The sequence below is a fragment of the Cavia porcellus genome, unplaced genomic scaffold (genome assembly GCF_034190915.1).
Source record: "Cavia porcellus strain 051 isolate PalLab524CR breed Dunkin Hartley unplaced genomic scaffold, mCavPor4.1 scaffold_9, whole genome shotgun sequence".
Lineage (NCBI taxonomy): Eukaryota > Metazoa > Chordata > Mammalia > Rodentia > Caviidae > Cavia > Cavia porcellus.
In genome coordinates, this window is record NW_026947492.1 from 70,585,163 (window position 1) to 70,600,321 (window position 15,159).

Here is a 15,159-nt window from a genome sequence, read left to right on the forward strand (position 1 = left end):
GTGAGAAATAAAATCATTAGGTGCACTCAGTGACATCTGAAATGTAGATTTAACTTTTCTTTTTTTTGTCTTTTTCGTTTTTATCGGTACCAGGGATCGAACTCACGACCGCACACTTGCAAGGAAGGCGCTTATGCCGCTGAGCTAAATCCCCAGCCCCAGATTTAACTTTTCATTGAAAGGAGTTGGTATTGGCTTGCTTGTTTGTCTGTTTTTTATAAATCACACTGGTTGGAGGGGCTGGGGATTTAGCTCAGCGGCATAAGCGCCTGCCATGCAAGCAGGCAGTCGTGAGTTTGATCCCTGGTACCGATTAAAAAAAAAAAAAAAAAAAAAAAACGAAAAAAAGCACACTGGTTGGGTCACATTTTTTTCCAAAAATCAATCAACCACATTATTTCCAAAAATCAATCAGGATAACTGGTAGACTACTGATATTTGACTTACATAGTGTGGTGGAAAGGGAAAGGCTCTGGGATCAGAGATGTTAGTTTATGACTCTGCATAAGTGGAAATAATTAAAAAATACCAAACAGTCTTCTTGCTGCTGTTGTAATGTTACAAATCGAGCTGAATAAGACAATTCACATGATTTTCTCATTACTTGTTGCAGTGTTTTTCTTTGAATTATTTTAAAATCTTAAAACTTTTATTCTAAATTCTAATGGAAGTGAAAATATACACCTGCAATGTATTAGATTTTGCCTTCTGCTTTGAATATCATGATGGCGCTTTTTCGTCTTTTGTTGTTTTTTGTTCATTTGTTCGTTTGTTTTTGCTTATACCTTACTTTCAGGTAGTTTAGGGGAACAAAGAGATAGAAGAAAAATGCAGCAATGTAACAAAATGTTAATTGTTGAATCTAAGTGGATGAATAAGAGAGTTCATAGCACCATCCTTTAAAATTTTCTATAAAATTTTAAGAAAAAATCTGGAAAAATCACATCTAGAATATAGACCAATATGATGTGGGAATCAGAACAGTAATTCTGATTTAATATTTTCCCTAAATTCTTTAAGAAAAAGGGAATGACTTTCAATAGGGTAAATATGCAGTAAATAAAACTCTACTAGCAGTCTTTAAGAAACATGCTACATCAAGCTGGGCACACGCCTGTAATCCCAGCACTCAGGAGGCTGAAGCAGGAGGCTTGCCACAAGTTTGAGGCCAGCCTGGGCTACAAACTGAGTTCAAGGCCAGCCTGAACTGCATAGTGAGACCCTGTCTCAAACAGACCAAAAAAAAAAATTGAAGTTACTAGTGATTTCTCTCTTGTTTTGTGTGTGTGTGTGGGGGGGGGTGGTTAGGGGAGTTAGTCCTTCAGCCAGATCACATTAAAAATAGACTCGTTTTTCTTTTCATTGCATATAATCATACTTGAACCAACTTTGTAAAACATAGTATTGCCTAAACAATCTCCTAGGGCTTGGCACTTTGAAATCACTGTTCTTCAACACTGTCCTATATTTTGGAGCTCACAGAATAAAAAATGTTACTAAATCCAAAGGCAGTAAAGAAAAGACAGCACCAGCCTTTCCAGAAACACAAGCTAGACAGGCAGAAATGAGCCCCAGTCTCTCACACTGCTGTTTAGCCTTTGTTTTAGTTCTCACCATTGCAAATTTCCAGTTCCTCTGATTGCTAAGACCAGCTATCTTGGCTTCCAGGAGACTTCTTTTTCTTTTGTGTCTTTGAGACAGGGTCTCGCTGTGCAGTTCAGGCTGGCCTTGAACTCACTAGAGAAGCCCAGGCTGGCCTTGCAGTAGCAGCAATCTTCCTGCCTCAGCCTCTGGAGTGCTGGGATTACAGGTGTATACCAGCACACCCTGCTAAGTTTTCCATGTTGACAGCAGTTTGTGCCTTTTGAAAGTCAGTGTCATTAAATATAAAAGTATTGGTTTGTAGTGTTTTCTTTTGAACATCTTAAATACATTATTTTCTTCAGGCCTTACAAATTGCTATTTAAAAGGTCTCACAATGATCTAATTTTAGTTCCTTTACAAAAGCACTTGCTCTTTTGCTTACTTTTTTTCTTTTTCTTTGAAATCCAGTAATTTTAGGGAAGTAGGCCTTTGTATTAAACATTCTGGAGCAGGATTCTCAAGGGTTTTTGTTTGTTTGAAAATGTAGTTTTAAATCCTGTTTTGTTTTTTTTTTAAGTTTGAGAATATTTTGTTTTTTGTCTTTTTTATCAAACAGCTTTACTGAGAGGTGATTCATTCATATAAAGTATACATCCCACTGGTTTTTAGTGTTTACAGAGTTTTACATACACCACTGTGGTCAACTTCAGAACATTTTCAGTGTTCCCCCCAAAAGAACTCTAAAACTTTTAGCAGTCATTCCTTGTTTATCACTTTTCTGTTGCTCATGTTAGAAAAATGAGCTTTTTTACCTTTTAAAAAGTAACTTGATTCAGGATGTCTTTCCCATCTTCTAGTTTCCTTCCAGTTTGTTTGTTTGAGCTGTGTTTTTTTTTGTTTGTTTGTTTGTTTTGTTTTTTGTTTTTTTTGATGGCTGGCTTTCTGAGATTTCCTGGTTTCCATTTCCTTATGACCCTTTCATCTTGGCCTTTTGTTTTTCTGTGCTGCTTCTTTCCTGCTCAGTTTTTATTCAACACACGGCAGTTTCTCCCTCATCTTGCATTTTGTCCCAATTCCTATCTATTTGATTTCAAGAGTTCACAGGGGATAGATTGCTTCAGCTCCCATGAGCTTTACTTTACAGCTCCTGGAGCAGGTAAAACCCCCTTTAGTTTTTCTTCTGCTCAGGGATTGGCCCGTGCTTCCCAAAAAACGCCTTTTGGCTGTTTGGGCCTTTTTATTTTCAGGTTTGTGCAGGGCTTCATCAATCCCCTCTGCCTCCTTTCTCATAACTGCTGATGGCAGTGGGCCATTTCTCCCTACTTTCTTGTACTTTAGTTTTTTGCGGATTCCTTTCCCATTTGTTAGAAATGTTAGCTGTGGCATAGATGTTTTACCATCTGATTGCTCTGTCATTTTTTGGTGAACATTTGGTTGCCTCTGCCATCATCTTCTCAGAATTGTTATGGCATAGTTATTCTGGGTTTTTTTTTTTCTGTTTTGCTTTTGAGACAGGGCCTTACTATGTAGTTGGCTTGGCCTCAAACTCACTACAGTCCTCCTGCTTCAGCCTGCCAAGTGCTGGGATTACAGGCAAGCACCGCTATGCCTGACCAGCTTGCTATTCTTATATGGAAAAGAGACTAAGGTATTGGAGACAAAGACCAAAGCAGGGAAAACATAGGAGGGGATTGAAATAATGCAATGAGAGTGGGGGTGAGGGAAATAGGTGATAGTAGATGTGAGAATTGGATTGCGGATATATTTTGAGTGTTGGGGTTGCAAGATTTTGTGATGCTTACCACACCTGTTACCCTTGCACTCAGGAGACTGAGGCAGGAGGATTGCTATAAGTTCAAGACCAGGCCTAAAATACATAGTAAGACACTGTGTTAAAAAAAAAGCTTTTGTGGGGGCTGGGGGTTTAGCTCAGCAGCAAAAGCACCCGCCGTGCAAGCAGGCAGTCGTGAGTTCGATCCCCGTACTGATAAAAAAGAAAAAGACAAAAAAAAAAAAAAAGCTTTTGTGATGGCTGAAGTAGAAAAATGGGCTTTTTCTCACTACTGAAATTAGAAGACTACAAGAGAAATGACTGTCTTCGGGGAAAAGAAATCAGAGCTCATTTGCACCCTGTTAGGTTTGAGTGCATGTTAGATGTCCAAGCAGAGACGTGGAGTAGGCGGTTTAAATGGGATTAGAATTTAGGGAAAGACTTGGTCTAGAGATCAATTTGGAATCAAATAGATGATTCTTAAAGCCCTAAACCTGGGGGAGATCTAAAGAGTATAGACGGGGAACAGAAGAATTCTGAAGTCTGAGACTCGGAAGCATTATATCATTTAGGTATGGATATAATAGCTATTATTTCTGAGCATTTTGATGCTTTTCCACTCTTTTTGACAAGATTTTTAACAAACAGTCATCTTGGCAATGAACTAGTTCCTACAAAGTTAAGTGGGGGCTAGATCAAGAATTTCTTACGGCTGAGGACTGGCATCCTTAACATCCTTTTGCACCTCCTCTTCTGTTCTGCAGAGGCTGCAGTGCTACCAGCTACACTTTGCCAGACCCCCTTGCAGCTGGGGGTAATATGTAATCAGTGCTGAATTTAGCTGGGGAGAGGCACACGCCAGCCACGCTGCAAATGGTGCACAGCAGAGTGTATAGCTGGTGGCATGGTAGTTAACAGTCCAATATGCCACTCAGCCCAAAGCTCTAAATATTTAGCCTAAATTATTTTTGTTTTCAGATCTAATTGTTTTGCAAACCATTAAATACCTTGTAATAATTCCCTTTCTATTTATACTGGCTAGAACAAATTTTATTCTATGCACCTGAATTCAAACTAATGAATTCCCTTATGGCCCAGCATCTGTGATGTAGTATGTGTAAGCTTGCCCACAAGCAGGGAATGGGTGTGTGTGGGTGTTATGTGTGTGTATACATGCAGGGTAGAGAGCAGGGGTCTGTGTGGGCTCTGGAGGGCACTTATGAACAATTATGGCAGGTGTTTCATTCACAGAAGATGAAGAGGACAGTTCAGACCCGGAATTCCTGATGCCCAAGATTCAGGGCCAGCCCAGTGATGCAGTTCGCATCTTCTGTGGCCCAAATGTAGGACTGGTGTGGCCCTGGAAGTCTCACCCAATTACTGGTGTCCTAGAGGTCCATGGGTACCGGCTTCGGGGCCAGTACTTGCCACCCAATTACAGTCAGCTTCAGGAGAACTTGGACAACAGCCTTCGAATCCAGCAGGCACTGACTGTTCAACAGGCCCTGCTGGAGGTGAGCACAAAGGTTATGGAATGGGTTGCACCCTTGAGTTTCTGTCTTAGCCACTGCCTCTGCCCTGAGTATGCTGTCTACCCTTAGGGCATGATGCAGGAGGTGCAGGAATTCTGCAGAGAACATCACTGGATAACAGACTTTTGTGAGTACCTGCAAGCCTGGGGGCCTCCGAAACTGGAGGACCTGAGAGGATGCCCCATCAGGAAGTATGTAATGGTGGTGAGCCAGCTGGGCGCTTGGCAGGCCCGCCTCTCCAGCATGCCAGGCGAGCTGCTGACGGAAGGCAAGCTGCTGCTACTGAGTTGCCGGGAGACACAGGCAGAGCTGGGTGAGTGCTGCTCATCTGCCCTCCTTCCCGACTTCTTTCCCTTGTCTTTTTCTCCTTCCTGGCTTATGTCTTATCTGTAAGGCCCACTTTGGGCTTCAGATATGCTCCAGGGACTTTTGGCACAGACTCCTCATAGACCTTTGGAGCCTCCAGGCCTCAGCCCCTTTCTATCCTAGTTATGATCACTAGCAGACGGCCTCCATTGGCCCTGCTTATTCCCTGTGTTCCTTAGGAATTGCTCAGCACTTTATGTTCTTATGGTATAGAAGGAGCTTAAATGTGACTAAGAGAAAGCTTAGTTTGCTCCTTGGGTCCCTAAGCTCATTTTCTTCACAGAAGCTTTTGGAAGCATAGGGTGCCCCTTCCCCACATGTAACAGAATCAGAATTTATGCCACAATTTGCTTGTGTAAAAATTTTGTCTCTTTGACTGATCTTATCTTTAGTGGCTAAGGATAGATAAACACAATAACTTTCCCAATTAAAGAAACCTATTTGCATTTAAAGCCCCTACTTGGATCTAACTTGGTATACTTCAGGTATTTGATCAGTTCAAATGCATATCACAGTTCTGGGTAGTTTTTATTCTCAAGTATCCTCTGTTCCCTTTGCCTTCCCCAGGTGCCCTCTGGCTCTGGGGAGGGCTGCTTGCTCTTCTCTGCCTGGATGCTCCTGTTGCTGCTGCATCTGAGCTGGCATAGCTGGGCATGTTCTCTCACCCTCGTAGGATCCAGAGCACTTGGCTCCTACTGCTCTCACTCTTAGACTGGCCTCTCCCGTAGCATTGACTTCAGGGTCCCTCAACACAGAAACCTCATCCAGGCCCACTGGCTACCAGTTTTCTGCCTCTCCTGCCATTGGATGAGAGTTGTCCCTCTTTCTGCGACAATACATCATCACATGTCAATTCTTTATTTCTTTTTTTAAAAAAGAATAAAACCAAGCAAAATAAAGCCAATCAAAATAAACCATTGTAGGGGTTTGGGATTTAGCTCAGCAGCATAAGCACCTGCCTTGCAAGCAGGCGGTTGTGAGTTCGATCCCCGCTACCGATAGAAAATGACAAAAAAACAAAAAAACATTGACACAGGATGTCAAGACAATAGGAAATCAACAGTGGTTACTATAATGCCTCTTGTTGTCTTCAAAATAACTGCCTGTAACTTCAGACATAGTAAAAATCAAACAAAAACAGAATAGAACCAATAAAAACAAAGCAATGAATGAAATAAAGGACTTCAAAGCAAGATAATAGTAAATCAAAATGGCTACCATAATATATCTTGTTATCTTTAAAATAGTTGCCTATGCCATCAGAGATAATAAAATCAAACAAAACAAAACAGAAACTCAACCCAAAAAGATAACGAAAATGATACAGGTCTTCAAAACAAGATAATAGGGAATTAACAATGCCCACTAGCTTCAAAAGGCAATCCCCCATAGATGTGTATTGTGTATTGTTATCCTCTGAATAGGTGATCAGACTACTGGCTTTAGTCTTGCAAAGTCAGTGAAACACTAAACACCATAAGCATTAAATTGTGTTTTACCTCAATAGCTGCCATTGCAACCTGTGTTTCTCTGGATCAGCCAGTCACTTACTGGGGATATGGGGGTGGGGAGTTGGCTGTTTTTGTTTCCCAGCCCACGCACCAGAAGGGGCTGGCATCTGGCTCTCCCTCCCAGTGGCCTGCGCGTGGCACCAACTCACAGGGAGGGCATGCTTCTTGCTGACTTCTTGTTCTCTTCCCCCACAGTCTGGGAATGGTGCTGACTCACAGAAAAAGGCTGGTGTCTGGATGTCCCCCCAGCATCTTGTGCATGACACCAATTCATAGGGAGGGCTCACACACATCATTTCTAAACTATGATTGCCATGTCTTATTAGCACAGAAGCATTCTGAGAGGTAATTTCTTTCTAGGGTTCCAGAAAAATTAGGAGTTGAGAGAACCCTATGCTCAGGAAGAAAATGTTCACATGGAAAGGGCAACTAGGGAGAGGAGGAGGAAAAAAGGAAGGGAAAAGAAAAAATGAGGAAAGAAAAAAAAGTAGAAACAAAACTTTTGTAAATAAGGAGAGAAAAGGGGTTGAAGGGAAGGGGAAAAAAAGAATCAAGTTATAGCATGTACAGGTACAAGTTCCCTATGATGAATGTGATCATTATGTATCCCTAAAATGTACCAAGAAACTTAATTAATTTTTAAAAAGCACCCTATTCTCAGTCTCTTCATCCTATCTCAGTCTCTTTTTCTCTTACCATTTCCTATCCCACCTATTTGGTCTTTCTTCTTTTTCCTTCCCCATGGAAAAGATGTCTCATGCCAAACGTCTCAGTTTAGCTGCTAGTCTTGAAGAAGCTCATCTGGTATAGATTTAGGAAGTTGGTGATTTGTTCTAAGAAATCAGGAGGGGAATCTGTTTCCTTGTGTAATCTCCAAGGAAGGCAGTGACCAAGAGTACCCTGTAGTACCTGGTACCTACGTGTAGACACCTCCATTTCCTGCAGAGCCTAGATGCTGCTGGACCCATGGTCCCTAGGCCTGCTTCCTTTACAAAGGTGAGAGGCTTGGACCTGGGGCTTGGAAAGAATTTGCTTAAAATGCTGGCTGCCTGGACCACCCTGTCTTTGCTCCTCAGCAGGTTAGTGCACAGGTCTCATTAATTCATCCCTGTGAGCCACTGAAATCCTGTTTCTGTGCAGGGTTACACTGGAAAGGCAGGAACAGGGCGGCCTGTGATTGGTCTTCTTTCTGGGTAGCTTTCCTCCGCACTGCTGCAGAAGTCTGTGTTCTTTCCAGTTTGTTAACGTCTTGATCATTAGTCCAGAATCAGCTGGACTCTTTAAAGGCACAGGTGGAGAAAAAGAAGCCCTAAGTTTAGAATCCTGACTGCTTTTCACTGCCTTTGTGAATTATCACCACTGAGCTTCAGTTTCTTTGTTTGCAACCTGAGCGTGCTAAACACTCAAGGTTATAGTGAAGAGGGCTAAGTGAGACAGATATTCACAGTGCTCCCAGCACTGACCGTAGTATGTGGTAGGCACTTACGACTTTTAAAAATTTCACTCTATTCTCTCCTGTCTACTTTCACTCTTCTTGCTGATTGTATTTTACCTTCTTTTTTTTTTTTTTAAAAAGAGCTCATCTTTTAATTCTCCAGTTTTTAACAATGAAGGCTCAAGTACTCTAAAACTATTCAGGTTATCAAGACATCTAAATCAATAAATTTTTAAAAAATATGTATTCACTCTTTCATAATGTGACATCGCCAAGAAACTCCAACTAATGAGTTCTAACAACTTTTCATTTCTTACAATTTGCATGAAGTCTATTCTGTTTAAATCTACATGGCAAATAAAATAGAAAGCTGAGTATTTTACCTTCTTATCCTCTGGCTGTCTCCCTCCTTCAAGAGCCGCCTTGAACAGTGAGTTGCATACCTATCTGCCTCACCAGAAACTAGGCGTCATACTTTACCCCTCTCTCTTTTTTTGATCCTTTTATACCAGACCGTTCACCAGATCCTTTCCATCTTCTGCCGCCTAAATATCTCTCAAATCTGCTTTTTCGTCCCAGTCCCGACAAGCAGTTTATCAAGCCTTTGCTCCTTTATATCACATGGTGGCGCTGTTGCACTCTTACTCGCCTCAGCCTCTCCTGATGCTACTACAGTTAAGTACCTAGTTTAAGAAGGGGTCTTGCCCTGTAGTTCAGTCTGGCCTTGAACTCATGTAGCCCAGGTTGGCTATGAACTTGTGGCAATCTTCCTGTTTATATATTGTATATGTTTATAATTATACATTGTATATTTGTGTGGAGGTTTTTTGTTGTGTGTCTTTTTGTTTTAAAGGTCAATTCTTAATTCTCCACAGTTTTTAACAATGAATTTTCAAGTACTATAAGACTAGCTAGGTTATCAAGACATCTAAATCAATAAATTTTTTAAAAATATGTATTCTGTCTCTCATAATATGATGTTGCCCAGAAACTCCAGCTAATGAGTTCTTACACCTTTTCATTTCTTACAATTTTCATCGAACTATTCTATTTAGTGACGTCTTGGATTTGGTGAAGTATCAAATGGGTGTTTTTCTTGCCTTCTGAAAAAATGCAGTTCTTCATACAACCTAGGGCAGCTTCTAAAATTACCTTCTTACTCCGTATTCTCCTGAGCTTTCTTTTAATTCTTAAAAACAAGTCAGATTATATCCTCTTCTTAGTACCTCTTCTACTAGAGATGGTAGAGACCACAATAGGAGACCACCGATAGGACCCCTGCTCTCTATGACCATGCCATGTCCTTGCCCTTGCATAGCCATTTTATCTACTTGAAACATTACATCCACATGTCCAACTCTCTGAGGTCTCCACATGACCTCTCTGAGGAAGTCTTTCCAAGCATGCTCCAGCTCCGTTTCCCTTTATTATGCCAGCTCCAGGGCTCTTGGGCACTCACAGAAGATTTATCACACTGTGAGTACCCATTTGCAATTGTCCATCTGCGTGTCTGCCTCTGCTATCATATCGTGAGGTTTCTGTCATGTCCACTGGTGCAGCACACAGACCCCAGGGTACAGCAGCTGGCTGGACACAGAGCAGGGGTGTGGTAAGCATTCCGGATGTGAGGAATGAGTTCACTGTCTGGCCTCCTGTTCAGCCCACTCCCATTCCGGCCCCACTGTACTCCTAGCACCCGCTTCCCTTTCATGCATCTCCCAACATGTGGCTCTCTTGTCTCCAGAGTCCAAGCTGGACAGCGTGAAGAAGGATATTCTTACACAAGTACAGAATGAATGCTTGAGCCGTAGCCAGCAACTAATGACAGAGCTCACAGATTTCATTCAGGTCTTCCAAACCATCAGTACAGACATTCATTCCATTGCACAGTGCTCCCAGAAGGTGGGTTCTTCCCATGCATCCTTCCTGATTTGTCCAGGGCCCATCCTGCCCAGAGGCTCAGCACACTCTCTTCCAGTCTCTACTGAGCTCCCAAAGGATGCTCGTAAATTTACTCTCATGGGTGACCTACCATCACTAATTCTTGCTCTTTTCACATGGCCATTGTTTCCCTCATGTCAGGATCATTACCCTCAGGTAATGAAAGCAATAGTCTTAATTTCAGAGATGCGGTTCCACTGTCTGTGATAGTCAGATAAGGCCCTGTTGCTCTATTGTCAGAGCAGTGGTCTGGCGAGTGAGAACAAAATTGCATTCAGAGCAATCTGGATCAGAAGGGGATCTGATCCCAGACTGCCCTGATCTTAACGAGTTAAAATGGTACAGCTGAGTGCGGAAGGTGGGCCTGGCCCTTAAGGATGGGCCCGTAGAGGTGCACAGGGTAGTGAAGGGTCTTGTCTCATGTTGTCATCTTTGCAGTTGAAGGAAGCCAATGAGCAGTACCTCCAACTGGAGGAGCAAGTAGAATACATCCGTTCACTCCAGGAATTCATCCGCAGCTACTTTAACGTCTTTACTGCCGAGAGTGAGGCCCTGGAAATCTTGGTGAGGGGGTGATTTAAGGCATCACCTGCTTCCTGGTCTGCCTCCTCTGTAACCACATTTACTTCACTGCCCTCTGCTTGTCCCACAGCTTGTGGACACGTGGGAAACATTTCAGCTTGAGAAAACCCAGGCCTCTGAGTTCCTGCTCAGCAAGCAGTATGCCATCGTGCCCAAGCTGCAGCAGATGATGGCAACAGCATTGGCTGAGCTGGAAGGCCTGCTTAAGAAGGCCCTGTCTGGTCCCTTCATGGACCCCACACAAGAGCAGAGGAGCACTGAAAGCAAGCTTGTCTCCATAGAACATCAGTTCAAGAACACGGCCAGCCACCTCTGTGAACTACACCATACTTACGTCACCTTTACTGGTACTGAGAATCCCCACGCTTTCCACCATCACCCTGAGATAAGGGTTGAGGTCCTATGTCCTGTGACCCTAAGCAAGATGCTGAGCAAGCCTCAGGAATCACATACCTTTGTTGGTCTCTCTTCAAAATATTGATTACTGGGGTCAAGGATTTAGCTCAGTGGCATAGCGCCTGCCTGACAAACCTGAGGAGTACATTTCGATTCCTGGTAACCCCCTCAAAAAAATTTATTTATTTATTTATTCAATTAGTTAGTTACTTATTTTGCAGTGTTGGGTATTGAATCCAGGTCCTTAGCACTGAGATACAGCCCTAGCCTTTTATTTTATTTTATTTTTTATTTTTGAAGCAGAGTGTTGCTAAGTCACTAAATTGCCAGGCTAGGCTCTGTATTCTGATCCTGTCTCAGCCTCCAGAGTGCTGGAATTACAGATGTATTTTGTTAATCCTTAGTAAGCAAATATTGCAAGAGGAAATCTTTATATATCTGATAATTCAGGCATTGCATTTAGGATGGGGATACAGTGGGCTTATAGCCTAGCAGAGAATGCAAACAGCTGAATGTTTCATTAGAATTTGGTGAAGTCAGGGAGTAAAATCCTACACAGGAAAAAGTAGTGCCCTCATTGTAGAACTTGGCCGTTGTGTTCGGCACAGCCCTATATATCAAGCAGTGTGCCACAGATAAGAACAGGTCTTCATGTCACAGGGGCCTCATCTTATTGGTACATGTTTGCCATACATAATGATTGCATTCCTTGTGAGGAGTTGGCACATGTTCATAACACATCTTAATTCTGTTTTTCATCCCTTTCACCTCCCCACTCTCCCTTTCTTCTCATCTTCTGGTCTCCCATTTGTGGAAGGAAATTATCTATTACCTCTCTTGTTTTTTATATTTTGGGTTTCTCGTGTAAGAGAAACCATGTGATACTTTGATTTTTGTTTCAGATTTATTTTACATAACATCATGATCTCGAGGAACACCTATTGTCCTACAAATGATTTGTTTATTCTTTATGGCAGGATAGGACTCCGTTGTATATAAATACTACATTGTCTTTTTCCATTCATTTGTTAATGGACACATTTAGCTGTTATGAGTTGCGCTACTACAAACATGGGTATGCATGTATCCCTGTAATACGGTGCCTTTCACTTTGGGGAACATACATTGAAGGGTAGTATCTGGGTTGAATGGAATTTGTCTTTCTAGTTTTTTGAGGAATCTCCCTGCTGATTTCCATAGTGGTTGTAATAGTTTACATTCCCACCAACAGTGTAAAAATGTTCCTTTTGCCCCACAGCCTCTCCAACATTTGTTATTATTTGATTTCTTTTGTTTTGTTACCTGGGGTTGAACTCATAACCTTGCACTTGCCAAGCAGGTGCTTACACCACTGAACTAAATCCTCAGCCCAATTATTTGATTTCTTAATGACTGTCATTCATTCTGGTGTGAGGTGGAATCTCAATGTTGCTTTAATTTACATTTCTCTAATGGCCAGCAATGATGAACACTTTCTATGTGTTTATTGGAATGTGGGCAGTTGAAAGTATTGTAGCAAGTACTGTAAGAAGTTGATAATTGCACAGTGATTATAGAAGAGAATCTCCCTGTTCTATTTTGTTGTTTGTTTCTTTGGCACCGGAAATTGAATTCAGGGTCTGGTACTTGCCAGACAGGCACTAGCCTCTGAGCTATACAGCCTTACCTGAATCTCCCTGATCTTAGAAAGCATGTACTTGAGTATTTTGGGGAAAGACTATCTATGATTTATGTAACTTACCCTGAAATAGTTAAGAAAAATTGTGTTTGTATATTTACATGGCTATACACTCACAGACCATGCATGCACAACCAATAAAGCAAATGGTTGAAATATAATAAAAGGGAAATGTTGGTAAAAGATACATGGCATTGGTATGTAGACAGACAGCAGTTGGAGGTATTCATTTTTCTCTTTTTTTTCCTTGCAACTTGAAGTATTTTGAAATCACTCCGAGATATAATGTTTTGAAATACAGTGAAAATTATTTGAGAAGATACCACAGAAATAGCCGTCAAAGAACATTTATTGTTTTTGTTTTTTGGGTACCAGGAATTGAACTCATGACCTTGCACTTGCCAGGCAAGCTCTTACACCACTGAACTAAATCCTTGGCCCAACATTTATTGTTTTTATTTTGTTTTGTTTTTCCTATCTTGCTTTCTTTTTAGCAGTATTGGGGATTGAGTCAAGGGAACACTGAGCTACATCCCCAGCCCTTTTCATTTTATTTTGAGGTAGGCTCTTGCTAAATTGCCCAGGCAATAAATGTTCAATTCTTCCTCATTCTTTTGAGTAACTGGGATTCCAGGAGTGCACTACCATATCTGGCTAAAGCATTTACTTTTTTTTTTTTTTTTTTTTTTTGAGACAGGGTCTTGCTATGTAGTTTAGGCTGGCCTTGAACTCATGGCAATCTTCCCGCCTCAGCCTTCCAAATACCGGGGTTACAGGCACATTCCACCACACCCGACAGGGGATTTACTCTTAATCCTCAAATTTGTCTTCATCTCTGCATGTGTTTCAAGCTTCCTGTCTGCCCCTTCTTATGGAGGAAGTTATTTGCCAGCAGTTCATGCTGAGACAGTTCCTATCAAAGATTCCATGGGTCACTGGCTATGGTGGCACATGCTTGTAATCCCAAGCCACTCAGGCAGGAAGGTTGCAAGTATGAGGCCAGCTTTGGCAATTTAGTGAAATTTTGTCTCAAAATAAGGAACAGAAAAGACTGGGGATGTAGGTCAGTGGGAGAGTGTGCCAGGGTTCAAACATACCCTGCCCACACTGAAGAAATAAAAAATAGATTCCATGGGTCTCTGGTCCAAACTTTTGAATTAAAACAGAGAGATTGAAAGAGTTCAGATTTTATTTTTTGTCAAATTAGAGCTCTGGTAAATGATCCTAAGTGTTTATGTTCTCCTGGAACTTTGTGACGAATGAAGTTCACACAGTCAAATGCATAATTTTCAACAGTTATAACTCTCAACAGGTATAACTCTCTTTTCTCCTCCCTCAGAAACTAAATAGGAGTTCAAGTGAATGAGAATGACATTCTAGTTGCAATGACCCTGACTGAGCTCATGTCTTTAAGTACATTATAAATATCGGTACTATAATTATTATTAATTACAAATTACTTCTGACATATATCTTATACCTGATTAGAAATGATTTGTCAAGACCTAATACAGTAGCTTGTGAAATAAAGTGAATGAATAACTGTGAATAAAATCACAAACTTTACCATTAATCCCTACAAGAACCAGATATATTTTCCTATTATGCCCTTGAAATTCTCTTTTTTTTTACCTGAAATCCTCTTGGCTGAGAGTTCATTCACTTATTCATTCATTCATTCAACACATAATTGTTGAATGTGTCCTGTGTACTGGGCTTGAGGTATATCAGTGAGCACACGGCAAAACTCCCACCCTAGCTGACCCAACATTCTAAATGGGGAGAAAAACAATAACTACTAAACATAAAATATAAGTAAATTATATAGTATAGTATATTAGAAAGTGCAAGTGGTCTAGAGAAAAAAAATAGAGCAGGGTAAGGGATTGAGAATGGCAGGAAAGGACTGTAACAATTTTTAATGTGATAGTCTGCAGAGACCTTATTGAAAGACCTTTTTGTTTTGTTTTTTTTTTTTGAGATAAGGTCTCACTGTGTAGGGCAGGCTGAGCCTTGAACTCACTGTGCAGCCCAGGCAGATCTCAAACTCACAGCAGTCCTCCTGCCACAGCCTCTTGAGTGCTGGAATTACAGGCGTGTGCCACCATTCCTAGCTTGCATAGGCTGTATTAAGATGGTACTGTTTGAATAAGGGCTTGAAGTTGGTGAAGGCTGGAATTATGTGGTTCTCTGAGGAAAAACTGTTCCAGAAAGAATGAACTGCAAGTCAAAAGAGCCCTTTAGCAGGAGGGAGCATGCCTAGAATAGTACCTGAATAGTACTGAGCAACAGTACCTGAGCAACAGTAAAGAGAATAGTACCTGAGCAACAGTAAAGAGTCCAGTAAAGGGCTCCAGTGAGTG

General features: G+C 41.4%; 1 protein-coding gene across 1 annotated transcript in view; it reads left to right on the forward strand.

The window, feature by feature from the left end:
• The window catches only part of Dnhd1 (dynein heavy chain domain 1), a 68,524-nt gene that overhangs the window by 17,921 nt on the left and 35,444 nt on the right, over nt 1-15,159 (forward strand). The window contains exons 12-16 of the mRNA XM_063255634.1: nt 4,607-4,869; nt 4,957-5,200; nt 9,944-10,101; nt 10,579-10,704; nt 10,793-11,069. Coding sequence (XP_063111704.1) covers nt 4,607-4,869; nt 4,957-5,200; nt 9,944-10,101; nt 10,579-10,704; nt 10,793-11,069 — 1,068 coding nt within the window. The remainder of the gene's footprint in view (nt 1-4,606; nt 4,870-4,956; nt 5,201-9,943; nt 10,102-10,578; nt 10,705-10,792; nt 11,070-15,159) is intronic.